Genomic DNA, 24,908 nt, shown 5'->3' with positions numbered 1-24,908 from the left:
TCACAGCGCCTCCTCATTGCTTTAAGCAAAATGCATAAGCATGAAGTGTTTTGTTTTGGGATTTGTTCTATAGCTCTTTATAGATAATCTAATCTTTGATCAATGCTATGTTCTTATTGTTATCAGGACATCATATAATTCATGGAGGTTTAGAAAAGCAGGTGTTTTAATCTACCCACTCATCAATAAGCACTAACACATAGATCAGTTGTACGTTTATGTGGAATGAAAGCTGATAAGAAGCATTTCAGAAAGATAGAGATGTGAGCCATTGCCTTTAGAATACGTTACACTGACATATGATAGGGCAATTAGTGCCTTAGAAATGTCTTAGGCATTCTGAGGCTGATCTTAAGTAGGGAGAACAGTGATAGAAGGGGCTTGTGACCCCACCTGAGTGACCCCATTCCCTCATCCTCTGGCCTTATCTAGGATAGGTTATGGTGGAAGCTGTTAGTGCCATCAGTAGTTATGCTGGCTAATTTCACCCTTTTTACTGTGAATTTCTCTGAGTTGTTTCTCCCCTTACAGAATGTAATTCATCGTGTCTGCCAGTACATATTTGCTTTTACAAGCATTCTCCTGAGACGTATAGACATTTCATCTCTTTTCCTTTGATTGCACTGACTGCAAGAAGTTCAACCACCACTTCTGCTTTTCATTCCATCGCTTGATATTCAGACACTTTGCAGAACTGATCTTTTGAAATAAGATAAAAGCTCTTCTCTATTGTTTAACCATTAATTTTTTCTTACAATGGCTATCTGGGTTTATTCAAACTGTTTCTTAAAATAAGTTTCATGTCCAGCTTCACAACAAGATGTTAATGGTATTAATGGAGGTCTTAAACTGACCACTATGTAGCTGTCATGCCTCCTAAATCTGTAAATCTATTAGAGACCAGTAACATACTGTGAGTTTTGAAGCATGACTATGAATAGATCCCAGCACAGGGATTAGACTCAGACTTTAAGGCCAGAAGGGACCATTATGATCACAGGCCACATAACCTAAACCACTCACTCCTGTAATCAACCCATAACATCTGCCTCCTGTCTTGTGGAGAGAAGGCCACAGGACTTGTCTACACTAGATTTTTTTTCTGAAAACTTTCCACCTTTAGTATCATTGGTGTAGCTCCATAGGTGGTATCAACAAGTGGAAGTCCTACTGACATATCACTGGGGGCTGCCAGCATTTTAACCACAGTACGATGCAGACCTGCACTGATCCAGGTTTTAACAGAGCTAGTTGCTGACACCTTGTCTACACTAGAGCTTCAACCATTACTATCAGCCATGGGGCAGCATGAATGTTAGCAATACTTATTAGAATATAAAGCTATTAAAGAAAAAATCTAGTGTAAACCCCATCAGAATTACTCTTGTGGAAGAGTCCTCTAGAATTTAGCAGGGGACAAAAACAACGTTGTTCTGTGGAAGTTTAGTACAGTTCACACAAATAGTTCTACCTACCTATAGAATTTGATAGGGAATGCTGAGGTTCCTCTCCTCCCCCCTTTAAAAAAAACCTATTCCATTAAGTTCTATAGCAGGGGTACCATTTTTCTATTGCATTCTGAGACGGTTAAAAAACCAAACACTCTAGAAAAAAATTTATGTTTAAGTACTATCAGGTTTTTCCCAGGAGATCAGGATAGCTTGAACTCCAATTCACCAAGGAATTTGTCATGAAGTTATTCCACCAAAGAAAAAAACCTTTGAAAGACAGGCTTTCACGTCTATGGCTCTTTAGAAGAAAACTCCTCGCTCCCTTTTCTATAGGCAGAGGTGCAAGTACTTCCAAAACTTTTCAAAGGCTTCATTCCCACACTCATGAAATTACTGTTAAGGGGGTGATATGGAGGCGCAATGCAGTTCCCTCTTTGATCAGCGTTCATTACTCTGCCCAGCCTAGCTGAAATGGTAGTGAAAGATGTTTGCATTTGTATGAACATCTCTTTAAGAGAGAAAGTTAATTGCTTTCAAAGCACTTTACAAAGGAGATAGCTGGGACAATAGAGTGGAGGGTATGCTTATAAAATTTGCAGATGACACCAAAGCTCGGGGGGGTTGCTAGCACTTTGGAGGACAGGATTGGAATTCAAAATGATCTTGATGAATTAGACAATTGGTCTGAAATCAGTAAGATGAAATTTAATGACGACAAGTGCAAAGTACTATGCTCAGGAAAGAAAAGTGAAATGCACAAACACAAAATGGGGAATAATTGGCACCGCAGAAAGGGATCTGAGGGTTATAGTGGGTCACAAATTGAATGAGTCAGCAGCAGTGTAATGCTGTTGTGAAAAAAAAACAAACATTCCAGGCTGTATTAACAGGAGTGTTGTACATAAGACATGGGAGTCAATTGTTCCACTCTACTTGGCACTAGTGAGGTCTTAGCTAGAGTACTTTTTTGGGCACCGCACTTTAAGAAAGATGTGAACAAACTAGAGAGAGTCCAGAAGAGAGCAAAAATTATAAGTATTTTGGACTGTGTTGGAATTGCAAGCTATCCCTTTAAGCTTGGGGGAGGGGGGAGATTAAGGGGTCCAGTTCTTCTTGCGGGCTAGGGGGCTCTGCAGAAAAGCCTATCAGTCAGTCTGGAAAGAACCAACATAGAACAAGGTGGGGTCAGTTGTGCCTCTCTGGGGGACTGGGGCATAGGTGGCTTGGCTTAGTGGTCACAGCTGGACTGGTGTCAGCAAGTCAAGGATGGTTGTGAGGCAGTAATCAGTGAGCAGGGATCAGAGTAATGGTGAGAGCCAGGATCAATATACAAGAGTCAGGATTGGAGTCAGCTGGTGTCAGAGAATGGAGATCAGAGGTAGTTACCAGGCTGGAATCAGGAGGCAAGATTCAGGCTCAGAATCAGGCTGGGGTCAAAGACTGGAAACCAGCAAGCAAGGTGAGGTCTGGAATCACAGCAAGCCAGAAATCTGCATGGTTGCCCAGACAACTTCCTGGGGCACACTCCAGGGTTAAATAGTGAGCATGGGCCAATCAGAAGGCACAGGATGCTGTTACTCTGGCCCTTTGGGCAGTACATCTCAATGTGCCTAATCTCCACAGTGCTCCTTGGATACATTTCTGCATGACCTGCCAGTGGTGATGTGGGAATGTCAGCTGCCCCAGGCTCCACAAACCTGAGTTCCAATCCCTGTGTTGTAGAATCCCCATCTCTGGAGGTTTTTAAAGCACAAGTTGGATAAACTCCTGTCAGGGATAGTCTAGATGTACTTAATTCTTCCTCAGCACACAGGGATGAATTACATGACCTCATGAGGTCTCTTCCAGCCCTACATTTCTATGATTCTATAAGTATCACCACTGCACAGATTACGCTCGTTTTATGAATTGGTAAATGGAGTCCCAGAGAGGTTAAGTGACTTGCACACAATCACCCAGCACATCAGTGCAACAGAAACTAGGTCTTCTCCAATTTTGCCCACTCTTGTCATTTTAGCATAAGGCTTGTGATATTTGATGTCACTTAAAGCCCAACCTCCTGTAGACAAGCTATTATGTGAGTGAATGGCAGTTTTTATTTTTTTTTAAAGCCTGGGGTTAGCCCTGATGGTTGCAGAGAAAAAGCTTGAGAGTGCAACCCAAGTGCACCCTAAAGGCACAAAAACCAGAAGGGAAAAAAAAAATTTAGGATTCTTTTTATCTCCCGATTTTTTGGGGCATGACTCATGATTTTTTGGAAGTTTGATGTTAGCAGTACTATGACTCCTGGTCCAGTGGCCTATCCACTGAACCACACAGCCTCCCTCCCAGGGACTGTTGGAGCTGGAAGGTTCTTTGTCAGAAAAGGGCTGGGGGGGGGGAGGGGGCAGCAAATGGAGTTAGCCTGTGTTCAGCTGCAGCTGAGGCACTTTAAAATGCTGGTAGCTGTAAGCTAGCTATAAAACATGCCCTTTCAGAACACAACCCATTCAGCTCTCCACTCCACAACTGTAACATTCCACTTTCACTGTAATTGAACTGTACAGAATCCTGTTGTATAAGGTTCCTTGCCCGCCCTTTGAAGATAGAGAATTTTCTCTTTTGGTTACAGCTTGTCAAGTCTTGAGGCTACAACCATCTGTGTTAATCTCTGAGCAGACCGTTCTTATTCATCATCAATAACACGTCCAAGGAGCAACCATGCCGAAGAAGCTCTGTACTGACAAGAAACAAAAACTGCCTGGCTGAGGTTTTTCACTTCCATGTCTCGCCTACATTCTAACTCTTCGGATACAACTAATCAGAGACTTTAAATGAAGAGGTCACAATAGGCTCAGCCCTGAATGATTTAAAAAAAAAAAAAAAAGTTTAACTCCATTTTCAAATGGGTCTTTGTGGGGATGACTTGCAACTTGGGCTGTCTGCCAGCCTGAAGAGAGATGGCAGAGAGAAGAATTTTGATGCTGGTTTTTCCATGCTTTAGTTTTTATTGTGGCTCTCACATTTCCAGCCGTCCTTACATTTTCCTATTAATTGCTTTGGCTCATGTGTGTTCCTGTAAAGCTGCTACAGATCGGATTGATCAACAAGTGGCAAACAGGCCAAGGCAACACTTGCATATTCAGATGTCGTTTTCCTTCCTTTGCCTGTGCTCTAGTGACAGTGAAATGAAGCTGGCACTTCCGGCATTAGATTCTACAACAGCAAGCAAGTAAATGCCTTAAAACATACACTGAGTTCCTTCATTTGAGGTCTGATCACATGAAGTGCTGAATACCTCCTGCGAGTTGCTGAGAAACCTTAACAGCCACCGAAACCTCTTTGTAGGGTGGTATCCTTACTGAGAGGAGGGGTTAATTCTTTGGAAGTATTGTCAGTTCTTCTATTATTGCTCTGAGCTAAATTAATTTGATAAGTTCCTGTGGCTTTGGTGCGGCTGCATAGAGCGTCCTACATTTAGGAGGCAAAGGCGTGCACTCGGGCCTGTGCGGACTACTGGAATAAAGACAGGACTCCTTGTGAGAAATTCTCCATGGCTTGTTTGAACTTGAGTCCAAACTGACTGACCCACTGATAACAAGTAAACCACATGACAGAAAAGCAACAGAATTCCTGCAGGTTTTCACCAGCTCCAGAGCCCCTCTCTCCTTTAAAACGAGAGCACAAGGAGCATGTGTGTTTCATGAGGTCCAGGACTCTTACCAACTGACATTCATAGTACAGCTTTTCCCTCCACAATGCAGTCACAGCTTAGAGCAAAAGATTATCCTCAAGCTTTACAATGGGTATCTGTAAACCATTAAGACATTCCAAATTAGCAGCTCTGTTCTGCTTCAACTACAATATTCTTCATAGAAAGCTTTAAGCCCATTGCTAATCTGCCTGGTATTAGTGATGTTAATTCCTTTTCCATCCATATATGATAGAAACTATAAAAACAGTACTCCTCTCTCTTTCCTTTTGAGTATGTTGTAACATTTAAATCGTCCCCCTTTTCTCTTATGCTGTAAATAGAGATGGCCTTGAACCCACCTCTCAAACCTGTAACATCCCCTTAACCAAGCAACTGGTATAACTAACCTCCATCTGTCTCCTAGGAGCTCTATGACGGCAGGTTTATTGGGTACAATCGTCTCCTTTTGCTGACTTGGGGTAAAGGTTACTAGATGCAATTCCAAACCACAAATACTAGTCAGCCCTTCTCTAAACAAACAGCTAAACAGAGCTAAGAGCTACATTTAAATATACAGCTCTGACACGAAGCTTAACGTTTTATTAACACACCCATAGAATGGAAGTTTCTGTCTGCACAGCACCAAAAGAGCCCTTACTCCACCTCTAGAGTCATGAGCTGAAGCCAACTTGGAACGTGCAACAAACTATTCCTGCCTATGCAAGCTTTTGAAAACATTTGCATCTGCCACCCGAGGCCTCAGTTACCTCATCTGTATAATGGGAATAAGTTTGCTTCTTTCCTATGGGAGTAGTATGATGCTCCACTGAGTAAGAGTTATGAAGTACATTGAATTATCAGAAGCAGTCAGTAGAAAGGTAGAAAGAGAATTCAGAACATTCTTGGCTCCCAGAGATGAGGTGTGTTGACAGAGAAGGTTGACACTCTTTTACCAAGCTTTGCATTTCCCTGAAGAGTTTGGAAAGAGGTCTAGGCCATTTTGGAGTAATTCAGGGGATGAAATAATTGTGTGCGTCTCCTCTCCCTGCGGTCTCAGGGGCCCCGTTCACTAACTACATGTAAAATGAGGTAAATACACATTTCTTTGTTCAGGATACTTCTGCCTGGACAGAGCTGCAGGGTTTGGAACGTGTGCTAGGAACATTGTACAGGGGGATTTCATAACTTTACATATAGTGTTGCTACATACACTTCACCATGATATTACTGACCAGCAGTTATCAGTTTTCAAATGATACCTCAGAAGGCATATTTTGCACAAAGATTATTACAGTAGTGTGTAGGGCAGTGTTGGGCAACCTGCGGCCCGCATGCAGCCCATCAGAGTAATCTGACTGCAGGCCATGAGACGTTTTGCTGACATTGACAATCCGCAGGCACAGCCCCCTGCAGCTCCCAGTGGCTGCGGTTCGCCGTTCCCGGCCAATGAGAGCTGCGGGAAGTGGCAGCCACCACCTTCTGCAGCTCCAATTGGCCAGAAACTGTGAACTGCGGCTACTGGGGAGCTGCAGGGGGCCATGCCTGCAGATAGTCAACGTCAGCAAAATGTCTTGTGGCCTGCAATCAGATTACCCTGATGGGCCACATGCGGCCTACAGGCTGCAGGTTGCCCTCCATTGGTGTAGGGTGTGAATACAGGAGTGCTTTTGGTCACAGTGTGTTGCCATTTTAGCCATACATAACAGATATAACATGATCAAATTTAACTGCACTTTACATGAGTTTAGCAACAAAGCATGTGCAAAATATACTAAGCTTGCACAACTGATTTTCAAAAAGACTTACCAATCATAAAATTTCACCTTGCGGAAACCAAGCCTAGACAATTTCAGCCCCAGAACTGAAGTTATATATTACTGAAGTCCAGGGGTTAGTACGGAAGCAGTTACACAACTTTCATCTTAGTGGACTATGACCAGTGCCTGGTATAATCCCATCTTGAAAGGGACTGAAAGAGTCATGTACCTATGGCACACTCTAATCAAACAGACTGTGATCATGCATCAGAGTTTTAGAAGCAAAATAGCTTTCTATCTTGTGGTACAAAACTGTTCCAGTCTCAACTATTCTCCTCACCATCACCCCCTCGCCCCTTTCTAAACAAAATGAGCTTGCCCATGTGCTGATCGTCTGAAATGGGATTAACATTTCACACTGATCTGTTGCCTGGTTTCCAGCAACAGATGATCTGCTTGAAAGCTGCTCATTCAGCTTCTGCCATGGGCTAACCATGATTTGCTATAACATTTTCTTCCACTGACCCCCTCCTTCGGTTTATAGACAAACCACAACAACAAAGTAGAAAGGACTGTTCTTCCTATTAGTATTCAGCACAGCTCCGAGTCACTGATTGTTTTGCAATACCACTCCAGCACCCCTTGTGATGCTTTGGGGTTTCACCCAGTCCAGCAAAGGGTTTGCTCACCGCTTGCCTAGTAACCCTGGGTGCTTCTGTGCTGTGCAGCTTTGGCTGAGCCCTGACACCAGCACCAGGCTCACAGCACAGTGGCCTCACCCTGGCTGCCACCAGCATGGTTACTCCTTACAGAGTGACACTAACAGCCCTTCCAGTCCCATGTCTCCCTTGCAGTGACCTCTCACTGATAAGCATGCTGCCTCCAGAGACAGCGCACACACCAGCCTGTTAGTTTAGCTGAGGCTTCTACCCTTCAGTTTAATACACAGCACTGAGATGGTTTTGTAACAAAACACGTTTGCTAACAAAGAACAGATATTTAAGTGATAATAAGCAAAAAGAAAAGAGACAGCTGTGGGTGCAAGTAAAACAAATCAGAACACGCTTTCTAGTGATTAAAACTTAGCTTCAGCATTACAAATCTTCATTTAAGCAGGTTTCAGAGTAACAGCCGTGTTAGTCTATATTTGCAAAAAGAAAAGGAGTACTTGTGGCACCTTAGAGACTAACCAATTTATCTGAGCATAAGCTTTCGTGAGCTACAGCTCACTTCATCGGATGCATACTGTGGCATCTGATGAAGTGAGTTGTAGCTCGCGAAAGCTTATGCTCAAATAAATTAGTTAGTCTCTAAGGTGCCACAAGTACTCTTTTTCTTTTTTCATTTAAGCAGGTTTATCACCTAGAGTCAGTTCCAGCTACTGAGTTTTCAGGCCAAGAGGGTCCACTTTTCATGAGCTCACAGGGCACTGCTCACTCTTTGTCCCCTAGGTGATGGATACTAAAATGGCTCTCTCTTTCTGCTTATATATCCCAAAGTCTATTGTCTTTGTTTCAAGAGCCAGGAAGGCTTTGTGTGTGGGGTGGGGGAGTGGGAGGGGGTTGCAGGCTCCATCCCCTTTCATGAGCATTAAGTGGTCTAGCCCCCCCAGCCAGGCTCATTTAGCTTGATAGCTTTGTTTACCTCAGATGTAGATGTACAATTTCATTGTCCTCCAAGATATTACCTGGCTCAACTTACATTGGCGACACAGGAAAAACAGGAAAGACAACATTATTTTGTTTAACACAGGCTGATCTTATGCGCTGCTTGCAAAACACCCTTTAAGAATATATATAGCACACACTTATAATTCTTTATACTCCTCCCACACATACATCACACAATAATATTAATGATCAGCATGTTACCGGTTTGCATGTGATATCTTACTTGATCCCTTTTAGATACAGATGATGACAACAGTGTGTTGTTGCAATGAGTGCATCAGGCCTGATGTGAGTTATATGTTGTTCCCTATGCCAGTTGGCATTGAGGGACTCTCTGGTTCAGACCCTTTTAAATGCTTATTTCAAATGTATATTTACACACTGACTTATTATCAAAGTCCCTTTTTATTTGTTTGGGGCAAGTGAAGGGGATTATTGATGTTTTGGGAGGAGAGGGGAAATAATTATATTCATGCATCATGTTGTGTCCTAGGTGAAATTCTATAATATGACTCTCTGCCTTTCAGTAAATATGTTAATAGGCTCCTTGCTTTTGCAAAATACTTGACCTGAACAAAAGTGGTGGTAATTTGCCATGCAGGAGGTTTCCAAGTCTGCTATAAACTCATGCTTGTGGAGACTAACACACCCTCACTTCTTTCCCATCACCGGTAACAAGGTGCAAAGATCACTGGGCCATAGGCAGCAATGACAGATTAAAAGAAAACAGAAGTGCTTCAACAGTAGAGGTTATATTAATTTAGCAAGCACATTAGCATCCATAAAGCCTCCTGCTACAAATTTTCATGTTAACAAAAAATCAGGTACAGAAAATTGTTTACCAGGAGTGCTCTTGCTGGCTGTATCATAGTAATGTTGTTATAACTATCTTGCCCAACCTCACACAGAACGTCAATAGCAGAGCAGGAAATTGAACCTGGATGTCCTGATCCCAGGCTAGCTCATCCTTTCTTTATGAAACCCTGCCTTCCTGATGTGGTGATACCCTCCCCAGCACAGCTGCCCCCACCGGTGGGGAACAGAGAACAAACTGCACCACCGGCACTGCAGGAGTGAATCAAGCTCATCAGTTTAAAACCAGCCTCATTTTTTCAGCAATCGCCTTTGAAGTTCACCTGAGACATGAAACTTTGCAAGTTGCCTTGTGTAATGACAGTGTTCTGAAAAAGTTACTAATGATCTGCTCTCCCTTGAAGAGCCCTCTTGTACCCCCACATTCCCCCTGCAGCCCCATGTCCTTCCTTGCCAAGGACAAGACAGGATGCCCTATAGAGCCCAAGCACATCAACTAGCTGATTATGAGAAACCAGAGGTTCTCCCACAGACTTAATGACAAAGGCATCATGATGCATTTGGACAAAGATCAATGCCACAGTGCTTTTACAGGGAGCAAGTGCCCCGTTACTCAGATTGGGGTGGTTATTGTATGATCTCACAACAGGGCAGAATTAGGGTTGTTTGAGTGCTTTAATTGTGCATTTCTTACCTTATCGTGTTTGGATTTCTTTTAAGTGTAACTCTAACTCTGAATTTCCAGGGTTTAACAGGTTTTGTTGGGGGGATAATTATAACATCCCTGTAGTGTTCTTTTATCCTTAAATTACTGATATGTACTCTGAAAATTTAAACTCCATCTTAACATAGCTTTTTGTCTGGAAATTTATATTAAAGAAATTAAATCCATGGGGTGGAAGAAATAAGGAAAGACTCGATATCAGTTCTAGGACTGCTGAGTGGGACAATCCCCCTCTAACCAGAGTAAAGGTTGTTGAAAAATGAGAACATTTTTTCATGGAAAAATTCACTCCCCTTCTCCTCCCCAATCAAAGTTTAGGTGTCAAAATTCAGAAATTTCTACTAGTTCTAGAGCTGGCTGGAAACAAAATGAACTTTTTCTTCTTTTTGGGGGGGGGGGGGGGAGAACTTGTTCAATTTCCCCCCCATTGAAATTCCAAAATTTGGAAAGCTTCTACCAGCTCTGATCCCAATGCTTTCCCTGTGGATTCTAGTGAAGCTTACCAAAGCTTGAGCTTATATTAGCAGCTGAAAGGAACATTGTCACATGGTTTAGGCCTGAAATAATGGGCGGGGCCCCCCTCTGGATGGAGTAATTTTTACTCAAAAGCTGGTCATGCAGAACAAGAAGCTGGCTACACAGATAAGCTCAGTTCTCCTCCTGAAAGCCCCCTGTAACACCACATCCCATACACACATTATAAGCGTTTGCATGCATACACGTTCCAGAGAATGTGTATAACACTATATCCCACCCAACCCCACCCCACTAATGTGCTGCCCCTTCCCCATGCTCTTTGTTCCATATGACACTTAGGCCCAGACTCCCTGATTGGAGCTGTCTTTTTCCCTTCCCCAGCAATACTTACCCACTCCCATGGAAGGCAGCAGTGGGTATCTTTTCTATCTCCTCTCAGGGGAGGAAGATACTCTGCCTGTACATGTAAACAGCAAACAGGAAGCTAGACTATTCCCTCTTGCTCCCTCCAGTGTGGTCTGCTTTTCAGCAGGTGCTCTGATTTTCCCTCATCTGCTGTTAGAAGTTCCCAGAAAAAGGAGGCAGGGACTATTGAAGCTGCTGCTATAGCTACAAACAGATATGCTTTGGGGGCTAGAAACCGTTTCCATTTTGCTCTCTCTTTCACTGGCTGGAAGCGGGGAAGGAAAACACACTGGTGTCCCTCCCATGCTGAAAGTCCGGCAGAGGGGATGTCCTGCTGCAGTTAGGCCTATTGTGGGTCTTCTTTGAAGTTTCCCTGTAAATGCTATACTAGGCTTTCATGTCTATTGACGGTAATTAATCCCAGATGGAATTTTACCACATTTAGGAAGTAAAAAGCAACTTGTTTTTACTGCACTTTTAATGCTGGGGCGTCTCCGTCTCTGCAGCAGTCTGGATAGTACAGGCCAAATTAGCTCATCAGACAGTGACACCTGTGCAACGTCCCCCCAGCCAGCCAGCTGGCACAGGTGTACCTGATTGGAACTTAGCAAACAATTCTGTTGCTGCAGGAGAAGAGACTCAATCCATCTCTCCCTCTTGACCCTGAAGAGCAATTCTAATTAGTCACTAAAGAGAGCCAATATGACTCTGAAGACAAAGGTTGACATTCAGCCCTATGCAGCTCTGGAGTTCCACTTAAACCTATTTTGACTTAAGGACATATAAGGCCTTGTGCTGGCCTTTTGCACAGGGGCCAGTTTCACCCAAAGACAGCAGTTGAGTGCCTTTTTAGAGCTCCTTTACACAGCAGAGCCAAACATTAATGTGAAGTATTGTTTTGGTTTTTTTAGCTTGAAACTGAGGATTTTTTGGTTACCATTCCCATGTGATGTTGGAAATGCAAACACAAGAGCATGGTGCCAGCACATGGAAATGAAAGGGATTAAACCAAAGTGAAAGTAACCAGCTTAGCTTGTCAAATACCAAAGAACAAAAATGGGTGAGTTTCACACTGATGAAGACTCCGGTTTAGCAACTCTAGAGGCTGAAGTCTGCCGGAGACCAGGTTGCACAGACAGTGATAAAGCAAGCTTCCCCTACGCTGCCCAGGCCATGGGCCTCCAAGACAACCTCCAGGACTAGGTCAGTCTGCAGGCTGACTCAGCGCTTGGTGTCTGTACTGAGACAGCCAACAAAGGTACAGTTATACTGGGTGTTTTTTGATGGACCCCTGTCAATGAAGAACTGGACTGAAATGAACAGCTCCTTTCCGACAGGGCACTATACGTACATCCCTTTTTTATAGTTTGTAATAATCAGAGTTATTCGGGGTAAGCTCGAGATTGTGTCTGGCCCGTGAAAGTTGTATAAGAGGAGATGTGCATAAGGAGCTTATACCCATAGCACAGGGTCCAGCCACAACTGCAACCCCTGTGCTCTCCTGTTATGCAGACAGCACTCCCTGCAAACCAGCTGCAGCCATTAGCCATTGCAAAAGGAGCAGGGAGGAGGCCTGGCACTAGCGCCATTGTCCCCTTTACACTGACCAGTCATGGAGTGGAGAACCGAAAAGATGGAGCAGAATCTGCATTCTCCAGGAGCACAATGCCTCTCGGAGCTGCTTCTGGGGCTGTGCAGTCTGCACTGCCTCTAGATCCATAGATTCCAAGGCCAATGGGACCAATGGGATCATCCAGTCCGACCTCCTGAAAAGCGCAGGCCAGTTTGTAATCCATTTCATGTTGATTTTGTTTCATTCTAGTTGCTTAATCAAAATGCCATGCAGGAGCAAGTCAAGCGCCTTCTAGAAGTCTAAGTATATTAAAATAACACCTCTGCCTCTATCAGCCACACTTACAATTTCATCAAAAAAAGATATCGAGTTAGTTTGACAAGAATTATTTTCTGTAAACCCCTGTTGCATGGCATTACATTATGCTCTTTTAATTCAAGTCCCATCTCAACCCCTCCATTATTTTGCCCGGGATCAATGTCAGTCAGGCTGAGAGGTCTATAATTCACCAGGTCAGCTCGGGGTGGGCCCCTCTCAGTTTCGTCTGTTGAAGCTGTTCCACTTTGTATAAATAATTAAATAAGCAACCCTGGGTCTCCCACATCCCAGGAGAGTATCCTAATGATCAGTCAATCTCACTCTCTCTCTCTTTCTCCCTGTGGCCCAATGAATATTTGTTTATTACAAAATGGAATCGCTTTGGCCGGTGAGCACCCTTCCCCAGAATATCCAGTAGTCTGGTGGTGATTAGGGCACTCAGATGGGAGATCCAAGTTCAAGTCCCTACTCCAAATCAGTCAGAACAAGGATTCAAAGGCAGGTGAGCAAGTGCCCTCATTAGGGGAGGTATTTTGAGATGTACCTCCCAACCCACCAGCTTGGAAGATTCCCAATCTGGTCACCCTTGGCTGCTTTTTGCGTGAGGCCCCATCCAGTAGGCCTGCTCTGAACACTCCTACTAGATTGGGCCCTGCAGACAAGATAGGCAGAGGAATGCATAGTTTGAGAATCCTGCTGACACTTAGGTGTGAGCTAGGGTGTACTCTGCACTGTCATGTCTTGGGCAGTTTTGTGCATGCCCTCCAGCAGAAACTTAAGCACCTACAGGACTTTGGCAGCAGAAATGTAGGCACCTAGGGAATTTAGGTGGCAACTAAGCAAGGGTTTGGAGGATCACAGGTGTGCCTAAATGTTGGACTTAAGGCACCGAACTGCCACTGTAGGTGCCTACATCCCTTTGTGGATCTAGTCTGTAGAGACTCTTAAAAATCTCATCCTACATTTGCAAACATGAAAATTTCAAGCAGACTTAAAGTGACTGGGGAATGGAATTATTTCAAGGCTTTTTGGAATTAATTTCTTTCAACTTCTCATGACATTGATTCAAGGTTTATCATCTCTGCTTCCTCTTAAGATATCTTAGAGACAACTCACAGCTAGCAAACAGTACCAAAACAAAACAAAGTCCTCCCTAAAAAAAAATGTACAATGGTCAAGAGAAACCTTGCATAAGGAGGAAAAAAATAATAATACACACACACAGACTGAGTCAGTACAATAGATAGTAAGATTTATTTGTTGATTTCCCATTCAGCAAAGATTTATCTGTCAATCTGCCACAATTCCGAAAAGGAATGATCTCCAGACGCCCCATGTTCTCACACACTGTGCCAATCCAGACAACGTGACTGGAGACCTGCATGTGGGAACTTGCCTTTTACAGGAGAACTTAAAACAAAATCCATGCCCACTGCTATTTGATTCATGGCAGTGCCTGGATTTTCACATTGTTTGGTGTAACCTGCTCTCAGTCTCTAACAAAAGCTCTGGGGAATCCAGTGGAGAACACGACTTTTCCTGTTTCTGCAGACTAGCAGGGGGAGTTCAGTTCCTTGCGTGAGAAGGTGCTGCTGAAAGAGGTTCTCACACTGAGCCGTCTAGAGACACAATACGGTTTTTCCTTTGCAGCGTCGATCAGAAATAGCTCTCGTCCTATACTTTGAGGCAAACACTGGTAATCATCAGACCAACTATGCTTCTCCTTCACCAGTGCTACTAATAGCATGTTGTTCCTTCTGAAGAAAGACAAAAGAAGAATGAAGGGACCTGGTGTTTGATCACATTTTTTCTTTCTTGCTGCTGCTGCTTTATTTTTTTTCATTCTGAATTTTCTGAGCTACAGCTGTTTTTTTCCAGTTGGGGGTGAAGGCGTGGAATCCTCATTGTTTTCAGTTATGTGCCCATCCTTTCTGTGTAAACAAGCAGGGCTTCTCCAAGTGCACTGAGCAGAAGACTGTAAACAAAGCAAGGTGTAACTTCAATACTGATCTAGTACACACACTTGATAGAAGGGCAAAAGGCAGAGCATCAAAGGAAAGGAGGAAGTTTGTTCGCCTACATGCATGTGCTTCATCAGGGTGACATTACAGAACCCCAGCATTTTTCATGACAATACATTTTTTCACTCAGAGTGCTAAGAAACGGCTGGAACCAGAAATGGCTTGTTTCTTCAGATCTCATTGTGATACTTCCCCTCCAACATTTTAGAGATGGGTACATATATGTAAATATATAGACACAAATAGCTGCTTTATTTATCAATGTTAAAATAATTGCACAGGCATATATACACTGGAGGGAGGGAAGGAGGGAGAAGGAAGGCTTTGAACCTCATCTGGTTATTGATATAAGTGCAGACTTCCCCTTAGCAATTTCTGTTTGTCTTCTAACTTGAAAATGGACTCACTGCTTGACAAAAATGGAAAGGGAGATAAACTCCCCTGCTTTTGGGAAATGAAACAACATCTAACTGAGGAGGTTGGGAAGAAACTTCCACTCTGGGCAGGTTATGCTGGACTAGCTGACCAACAGAAATGCCTGCATACTTACTGTCCACTTACGGAAGACCTGGCACACTGAACTGTTCTAACTGGAGCAGTGTGTGTACCAAGGCATATCCCTCTCTCCTGCCACAATGACGGCTCTCTTGTTCCCTCTCTCACCCTTGTCTTGGGAGCAGCTAGCGTTGGAAGCAAGGTTCCAAAGCTATCAGAGTTCAATGGAATTGTCTTTGTTTATATAAATGTCAGCCATCAGCCTGTCCATCTTGTGCAATAGTCAGTAATCCCCAAATCTCCTCTGAAATCACATCCAAGAGGAATATGGTAGACTGCTGGCTCATCTCCACACTGTTGCAACAGTGAAAAGCTAAATGTAACAACTTTGCATTTTAGCCTCACGGCTTAGTTAGCTTATGAAGCAGCAAAGCTCCTTATTAAACTTTATAAATAAAACAAACTTCTCTACAGGTTACTGGTAAGAGGGCACTTATTTATGTTATTCAAAAAGTATGTATACCTGACAAGGTTGTCCGGACATTAATAGTATTATATTGACTTAAATATTAGTGTCAGTGAATTGTTTACAAACACCATCATTCCCATTGTTCCCAAAAGATGCAAACTTTATATAACAACTGTACAGTATACTATTAGTACAATGATACTATTGTGCACTATAAAGCCCTGGAAGGGTAGCTGCTAAGGAGATGACAACTTTCACATTCAGAGACAGTCCACTTTTGGCTATGGAACTATCATTAAGAAGCAATGAACTGTTAGAGGTGCGGGCTTTCCAAAGAGATTTAAAACCAAGAGCCTGGTCACTTGTAATCATTACAAATTCAAGGCACTTTTCTCAGGAAACCATTAGCCTACATTTCCCACCTACATTTCAGCTCCAGTTATTAACATTTATCTGCATTAATTCCTTCTGAAATTACAATTGGATAATATGTTCTTCTTCTTTATCCCTAAAGGAAAGTCCTGTAGAGTTCAACAGGAATTAAACCAACAGGGTCCTATAGAAATTACACTGAGATAGAAAGAGTACTTTCTACTTTGTATAGAGTTTTTAATAGACAGTTTAATAGAGAATCAGATCCCTTCTATAGAATTCTATAGATTGGCTTAAAAATACGATAGAGAAGATATCAAACTCTATTAACTAGCACTTTTCCACAAGGGCACTTCCTGGCTAGCCTACTGTGTTAACTGCTGTCATGTTCTATTTCAGAGGTGGCTGCACTTCCGTGATCAGTAAAAAAATGTGTATACCAGGAGAGCTACCATATCTGTAGCATCAGTACATAGTAAAGTGATTGTGGGTGGTTTGAAATGAAAGGCATAAATGTGTGGTTTCTATTATGATTTCTCTTTGTGTATTTATGTATTATCACTTATCAGTCTTTATCCTCAGCCGTATAATATGATCTCAGATACACCTCACTAAGCTTTAAAAATATAGATACTGTCCCCTGCATGGGAATATAGTAGCTCACTCTGTGTGCTGCCCTTTACCAATCTGGCCATCAAACAAGAGAAGAGGATGAATGTCCTTGTATTCAGCCTCTTCCAACCTTGGACAGCGGTTGCCAAATACCCTAGTTTTGCAGTGGCAGCACGGGATACCAAAACATCCACCACGACACTTTCTAACACTGCCATTAATTCACCTGTTGTTCACGCCAGGCACTAACTTCCTTGTGCATGTAAAAAAGACTAGTGAGGGCCATAAAAGCAGGAGGAGTCCAACACTGTCTCTAGAGAGACAGAGTCAGGGTTAGATTACCACGAGACCCTTAACTTTCAAATTTTTCTGATTCTTGGAATGTTCAAAACTTTTTCTTCAAAACTATTTTTCTTCAGGCTCTAAATCCTGTATCTACATCCATTATCCACAGATCCTTCTGAATGCTGGATTTTATCCATATTTCCCCTTCTTGTCTCCTACTTCATCATAATCCTCTGGCTGAGGTTAAACAAAATTTTCTCTGTTACCAACACACTGCTTTGTGGATTATTCACAAGAGTATAGTAGTAAAAACAGGTTATATCTGAAATCTGCTCCTTTGCTTAAGTGTACCAGTGTAATGTATAACCACCAGACCACTGAGCTAGCAGAAGTCTTCATTTTAACTGCAAAACGGAGTACTGTCAAATAATGTTAAATCCTCAACCCTGGATTTACCTTAAATTTAAAATATGGTGAACCCTTTGGATTCTATTAATTAAGGCATGAGAGTTAAAAGCACCACGCTGTCACTGAGAAACTAACACACGAAATGATAGCCACTGTTAATGTTGGACCTACACCAAAAACCCCTGTGGTTTGTGATCTTATGCTTGCTTTGCAGCTGCCATAATCTAACAAACCTTATTCCAAAAACTCTGCTGAAATCCCTGATGCTGCTGGTGCACACGCCGTAATGGAAGACAAAAAATAATTAAAAAAAAAAAATCACCTTTTTGAGTTCTCAACAATCTAAACGTAACTCTGGGCTAAGGTCCCAAACACAGTTTCTTTTAAAATATGAATTTGTTACTTGTGTATGGTAAACACATAAACTTACACACACATATTACATACATATAAATGTATATAGGGTGTATCGTGTGCATATTGTGTATGCAATTATGTATGCATTTATACTGTATCTGTATGTACACACAAATACATATACACTGTATGCATGTGTATTATATATGTCAGTGTATGCCTGTATATATATCATAAATATGCAATATACACACACACACACACACATATATATATGCTTGCTTGCTAATGTCCTGGGCTGGGTGTGCTGCTGTTTTTTGCCTTTGGCAACACTTCAGCAGGATGTACTGAGTTACATACATATGGCACAGAAGTGACCTCCTGCAACTGCAGAAAAATACAAAAGATTTATTTTGGCATTTCTTTAAAAAAAACAAAAAACAGCCCAATTTGAATTTAAAGTCTGCTTTCTGCAACTTGTTTTAACCTATGAGCTGTAGCCAAAAAAAAAGCAACATGAGAAATTGTTTGGGGAAAGAGGGTAGAATATGAAATGTCAGCTTTGTGTAAATGTATTTTATATACATTTCACTATAGTTTTTCAAGGTCTGTTAGTCTGAAAAGCTTCATGTACAGAAAGCTTTAGAAGCAATGGATGCATGTTGGGGGAGGAAGTATTTTAATACTTTGACTGTCCATTGAAGAGGTCACATTTCGCAATGATTCTCTGCCTTGGTGTAATCAGGCATTAATATATAAAGATAACTAAGAAAGAACCAAATACAGGAAGGAAATGAGTGGTTCATTGACTTGGAAATTCTTTAAAACAATGAAGGAAAGTCAAGCACAAGGAAAACTGGATCGTTTGTGGAAGCAGGATTATTTTTCAGTTACAATGGACACACAATCGCAGTTGTATGGTACAGACAAAGAGCTTAGTCCTTCATTCACTGAAGCCAAACAGAATTTCTCTGCGGATTTCAGTGAGTGTTAGATCAGATCTCCAAAAATATCAAGGTAAGATGAGAATGAATATCTACATAATACAGACTGGAATCAATTTTCTAAAGTAGTATCTAAGAGACTAGTCCTGTTTGTGTTACTCACATTGGGTGAAATCTATCCCTTTATGGACAGTCAGCACAAAGTCCATGCACCTCAAGTCCCCAAAATTTGCATGCCCATGTTTTGCATGGCTTAAAAATTCAAATCAGTGTAGTTGTATGCACAATAGCTTGATTGGCTGCATTCAGGTGGTTAACAAATGCAAATCTGAGATTTTAAGTGTACAAAATACTTAGTCCCACAATTTTGGGCCTAACATCATCACCACTGATATCAAATCTTGAAAACAGAATACGGTAATTTAATTCATTGCAAAGCAGATTCTCTGTGGCACCAACCATACTATGAGGAAAACAAGAAGAGCCCGGTCTAAAGGTCTGTAAAAGTGAGAGGCTTTGGACTTTCAACGGTATCTCCATTTCTTGAGATACACTTAGACTCCCTTGTTTATTAATTAATAATAATAGTATTTCTATTGCAGTAGTGCCGAAGTTATGGAACAGGACCCCATTGTGCGAGGCACTGTACAAACACAGAACCAAAAGACAGACTGTAAGTATTGGGGCAGGGACTAAGCATTGATACCATTCAATAAGAATTTTGATTTGGGAGATTCTAAGTTTGTTAAGCAAACTCTTTATTACCAAATCCCATGTACTGCTTTGGACGGAGGTATGTAATATTTATTGTTATTTCATTTTATTCTTTGTATTTGCAGTCCATGCTATGTTAGGCACTGTCCATGGACACCCACAGGAATACATACGATATTGGTCAGAATGCCAGAGTTCCTGAAAATCAGGACTTCCCTGTTCTATTCCCAGCTCTGTCACTAACTCACTATGTGACACTGGATGAGTCACTTAACTGCCCTTTGCCTCACTTTATCTAGATTGTAAAATGTGTATAGTCAACAATATCTCACAGAGGTGTCATGAGGTGTAACATCTGTAAAGAGTTTTGAGATTCCCGCGAAGAAATTCTGTTCTTTTCAGATAGATTATTATACTGTGCCCATCACCATGGTGTCTGAAGACCTGGCTCTCCCTCTGTACAAAATATTTTTGCTACTTGTCAGACTAGCCTTTTAAAAAGCATTTCTAGGTAAAATAATGAGTCTTGTGAAGAAATTCAATAGAAACTTCAAAATAACCACACAAATTTCAGGAAATTACTTACCAACAAACTGTTCGTACATTAACAGTCATGCCAAAGATGAATGGTGATAAACCAGCTGTGGTAACCTGTAAAATCAACAAGAAGAGACGATTTGCCTGATCTCATCATTGAAAGTTGCAACATCTTTGTTCAGATTAACTTTGTACAGGTGTACTCACACTAAATATTTGTTTACCCCCAGGTCAGTAACCCAGCCATAACACAGACGTTCGGTGGGAAGGAGAAACCCATTGGGATGAAGAATCTGCTCATCAGGAAACTACCACTTCCATCAAACCCCTCCTTACTGATCTATGACCCTCCGGGGAGCACGCAAATTATGCAGTCGAGTTTCCCGCATTTGGGGAAATCGCAGGGGTCAGCGCACCCACAGTGCAATGGATGAGCCTCACCCTGGGAAAACCACCTTCGTGATCATGGTATCTCCCCTGCCAGGTAAGTATATGCAGGCACATCTCCTTGCCCTGGCCAGTAGAAGGAAGGGGCAAAAACTATTAAAAGAACCTTATCCTGGAAGTGACCTAGCACTTAGGGAAGCAGGATCCACATGGCAAGCTAGGAGCAGCAAGGACACTGAATAAAGCAGAAACCACCGGGGACCTTGTGTGCAGAGCAGGCTGCAGCAGCAGCCAGGGAATCACATCTGGAACAGGATGTGACTGTAGGACATTGCAGCTGGGTTCAGGTCTGCGCAGCACTTGTGGCGAAGCAACAGAGACTGGGCAAGGAGCCACTGCCGAGGGGCCCCAAAGAGCTATATCACTAACTGATCCTGGCCAGGAAATCTGTATTCTCCTATTTGTCTCTAGCAGAGACTGAACTGGAGAGACATGCCAGGCACTGGGCCTGAGGAGCCCTAACCTTCTAGCAGACTGCCACCGTTTAAGCCACAGTACTTAGGGTATTGCAACCTTCCCCTTCCTGCCAGCCCTAGTAAAATACCCCTTCATTTAGCCACGTGTCCGAATCATTATTGGGACCTAGCAAGGGCCTATAGGATGTAGCATCTGAAGGGCCTTCAACTCTTGCCTCTGAGCAGGGCTACACCCAGCACATCTCTGGAACCATCAAGGTTTAGTGTGCCACAGCACTAGCAGCTGTAACAATGACATCAGGATGGAGTAAAGGTGAACAAGACTTGAGGATGATAGGAGATAGTGCAATGTAAATTCATGTCTAGTGCACTATTGCAGGGGGGGAAAGGCCAGTGCACTTCAGATCAGCAAACACAGGAGCATCAGGCTAGGTCTTCCACAGTAACCAAGCTGCACTCAGGGTAGTCTAGGAGGATAGGGCAAAGGTGATTTTATGCCATCTTAGCAGTGGTCTGATCTCAGGGATAGCTGGAAACTAGGCCAGACCCAATGTATGAGTGAGCAGTCTCCAGGCTTGTCCCTGTCCCCCCAGGGCTCCAAAGAGCTGTTCTGGCAGCCAAGGATGTAATGATATCCATATATAATCAATGGCTCCTTGGCCATGCTCTCTTTTCCCCAAACACTCCCCTGACAAATGGGTCAGGTGTCAAAGCTGCTATGCCAGCCCTCTGCCATGTGAGGACTCCGCATACTGAGAAAGAATCCATCCCCACACACAGAGGCAAGAATCCTCAGGCAGCCAGTTAAGCTGTTTTTAAAGCTGCTTTGTGTCACTGGTAGAACAAAGCAGGGAGAACAGGCCCCAGATCTTGCCCACCATATTATGGAGCAGGATAGTATCTATCCCTGACTCTACAGCCCTGTTGCTACCACAGCTGCAGTGCTGCATTAAGTCCTGGGCACCTCATTGCCAGACCAATAACACAAAATGGAAGGTTTCAGAGTAGCAGCCGCGTTAGTCTGTATCCGCAAAAAGAACAGGAGTACTTGTGGCACCTTAGAGACTAACAAATTTAGTTGAGCATGAGCTTTCGTGCATCCAATGAAGTGAGCTGCAGCTCATGAAAGCTTATGCCCAAGTAAATTTGTTAGTCTCTACGGTGCCACAAGTCCTCCTTTTCTTTTTACAAAATGGAAGGAGTTCTGAGAACAGTGACAGAAGTGATTAGGGAGAAGGAATTGATTTTCAATGAAACATTAGGATAAATAATGTCAAAAGAAAAGAATGACAAGGTAACAGTCTACAAATGCAAACATTGAAGGGTGAAAGGGATTATTTAGGATAATACAGCAGGGTATAACTAAGAGTAACAGGATGCAGCAAAATATTTAGACGGTTATCAGGAAAGACTTCCTGACAGTAAGATTTATTAGCTTGTCTAATTGTCTCTCAAGGGAGTACTGGAAACCCCAGCCTTAGGCTCATTTAAAACTTGACAAAACACTAGCATAAGTGCAACGAGGAGCATGAAGCCATTTCAGACCAGATTCTGCTTCACAGTAACTCTGAGTTACATTACTAGCCCATATCAGTTACATTTATGTTATCATTGCCCTTTAAAAAACAGGCTCAGACCCCTAAGTCTGTCTGAGCTGTGCTCAGCACAAGACCAGTACCAAAAGGAAAGGTGGCTCTGGGCCATCTCTCCACTCCCTGTCCTGAGGCCAACTGGGGACTGAACCAAGTAATCCAAATTATGTCAGCTAGAACAGTTTCATGGGAACCACGATGCTGGTTGGGAACTATCCGAGCACAGTGCACCCCAGCCAGGTCCTCTTCCACCCCTTGCCCCTGCGAGATGGAGGGAAGGAGAAGAGATAGCTATTCTGGCTTTATGCCACCTAAGAATTGCTGTAAATTAGGAAAAACTCCAGAAATTTCCGTTTGTATCGCTGGAGCAGTGCAAAAAGGACAAAGCCAGGGGCGAGCATTTGACCCAGCATGTATAGCATTGGGACTTCAGGTTTACTGCATGGAATTATTGTAATTAATATGGCCATATGTATCTCTAACTGACATAATCTACCTGGCCATCTGTCTTAGGTGTTTCTAAAGAGCCTACACCTTAACATGGGCAAAGCTGTAAAGCATGAAATTAAGAGAATAATTAAGCCGCCTCTCCATGAGAACATTTCACTACAAAACACTAATATAAGGTCAAAACTCACTAGTTATCTGCGTTTTTCTCTCCTTTCTAGCCATATGCCAACGAAAATGCAAATACCCCCCCCCAAAACAAACAAAATCAGGGGAAAGGTCCTAACTATAGCTACACTGCAGGCTCCAAAATGCTGCAGTGTTAGCACCCAAATGAGATTAGTGGAGGGTGGGACAGTTCACTGTTCTCAGAATCACTGCTTGAGGCTATCTGCAGACTCAGGAAGACAGAATGCAATAGTTTGCGTGCCATTCACATTTGGAAGGTTATCTTTGCAACCAGCAGGGCTAGAAACTTACCGAAAAAAGAATTAATGCCCAGATGTTAGAGAATCGGAGTATGTTATGCAGGTCACATAAATACAGCAACCAGGCTGCATATATTTGGATCCTGCAAAATCTAAGAATCTGCATGTTACTGTAATGGGTTTGATTTTGATCTTACATACGTTGGTGTAGCTTTATTAATTTTAGTGGAATTACCCCTCATTACTTAAGTGTGAGTGAGAGTAGAGTCAAGTGTACCAAGCTTGCATTACACTAATGCTGGGATAGTAGACTGAAAAGTATAATGCTCATTCCCAAGCATGTACATAGAAATCAGTATAGGATGGAGGCTGTGATAGTTATAGAACTACTTTTCTCTTAAAACTGTTTGCTATTCTTTCACTATCAGGAACTAAAGTGTCATTTTTTAAAGTGACCCAAGGTACGGTTATGTCACACTGTAGAGTTGTGTTTACAGGTAACTTGACAGGAGGCCAAAAAAGGGAAACAGATAAATGAGAAACTCGTTGAGAACTGCCCTTATTAAAAATATTACACTATTCTACAGTAATCACCCCAAACCTCTGCACAAACACTACTGTAAGCTGTAGCCTTTTGGACAATTACTGTAGAACACTTGTATTCTTTTAATTATATAAGAATATCTTGATGCATAATAGAATCAAAATGTCTCTGAGAGCAGAAGTACTAAGTGTATGCAAGAAAAAAAACAAAGAAAAAAACATTCTGCACAGAAACTTCCAACTTATCTTTTTCATTTTAAAAAAAGGAAACGTTTGAAAATGAAAAACAAATTTTCAGGGAAGTAAAGCACGTAACTTGCTCTACGGTAAAATTGGGAACACATGGCTCCAATCCAGAAGCTAATTTTTCTTTTTCTAAACTTAAACAAAATGTGTTGAGCTGTTTTTAATGTACATGTACATTTATTTTTACTTATGAAAAATGCCAGAAAAAGGCACCTTTATCCACATGCTCTAGGTGCCCTTGACATAACTTTAAAAATGCATCCTAAGTGTACCGGTTTAGGATTGCTCTCCATAATCTCCCTTTCCCCCTAAAATAATTATGGCACATCTTGTAATACTTAGGAAAGAACAATTTCTACCCATCAAAGCATTTGCGTCACCTGATGCTGTTACTGAAAAATAATTTCAACTCCTACCCACATGAAAAGGAAAAAAAAAAAGCTTTCTTTAAAAAGCAGTCACTCTAAAGAGAAATAAGATCATTAGTCACATGTGCCTCAGTAACACAACTTATTTAGACTTGATATTTTGATCAAACCTACCTATCTCAATTCCAGCTATTTCTGTCATTCCAATTGCTGATCTACCTACATGCAACTTTACATGTAGGCAGAACAAACTGCTCAGGAATAAAGACTACAGACTATTAATACATATCACTAAACAGTGTTTGTCAAAGTCTTAACTAAAAACATAGCCACATCCTCTGGAAAT

The 24,908-nt window shown here is 42.2% G+C and overlaps 1 protein-coding gene and 1 pseudogene across 1 annotated transcript in view; both read right to left on the bottom strand.

Annotated features, from left to right (window-relative positions):
* The window catches only part of TMEM241 (transmembrane protein 241), a 202,576-nt gene that overhangs the window by 101,530 nt on the left and 76,138 nt on the right, over positions 1–24,908 (bottom strand). Inside the window, 1 exon segment of the mRNA XM_073331400.1 lies at positions 20,125–20,189. Within this exon segment, the coding sequence (XP_073187501.1) occupies positions 20,125–20,189 (65 nt within the window).
* Positions 20,433–20,567, bottom strand: LOC140908026 (U1 spliceosomal RNA; annotated as a pseudogene).

This window comes from Lepidochelys kempii, chromosome 2 (assembly GCF_965140265.1).
Source record: "Lepidochelys kempii isolate rLepKem1 chromosome 2, rLepKem1.hap2, whole genome shotgun sequence".
Taxonomy (NCBI): Eukaryota; Metazoa; Chordata; order Testudines; family Cheloniidae; genus Lepidochelys; species Lepidochelys kempii.
The sequence above is the reverse complement of the archived record's forward strand: the minus strand, read 5'-3'. Positions and strand labels throughout refer to the sequence as shown.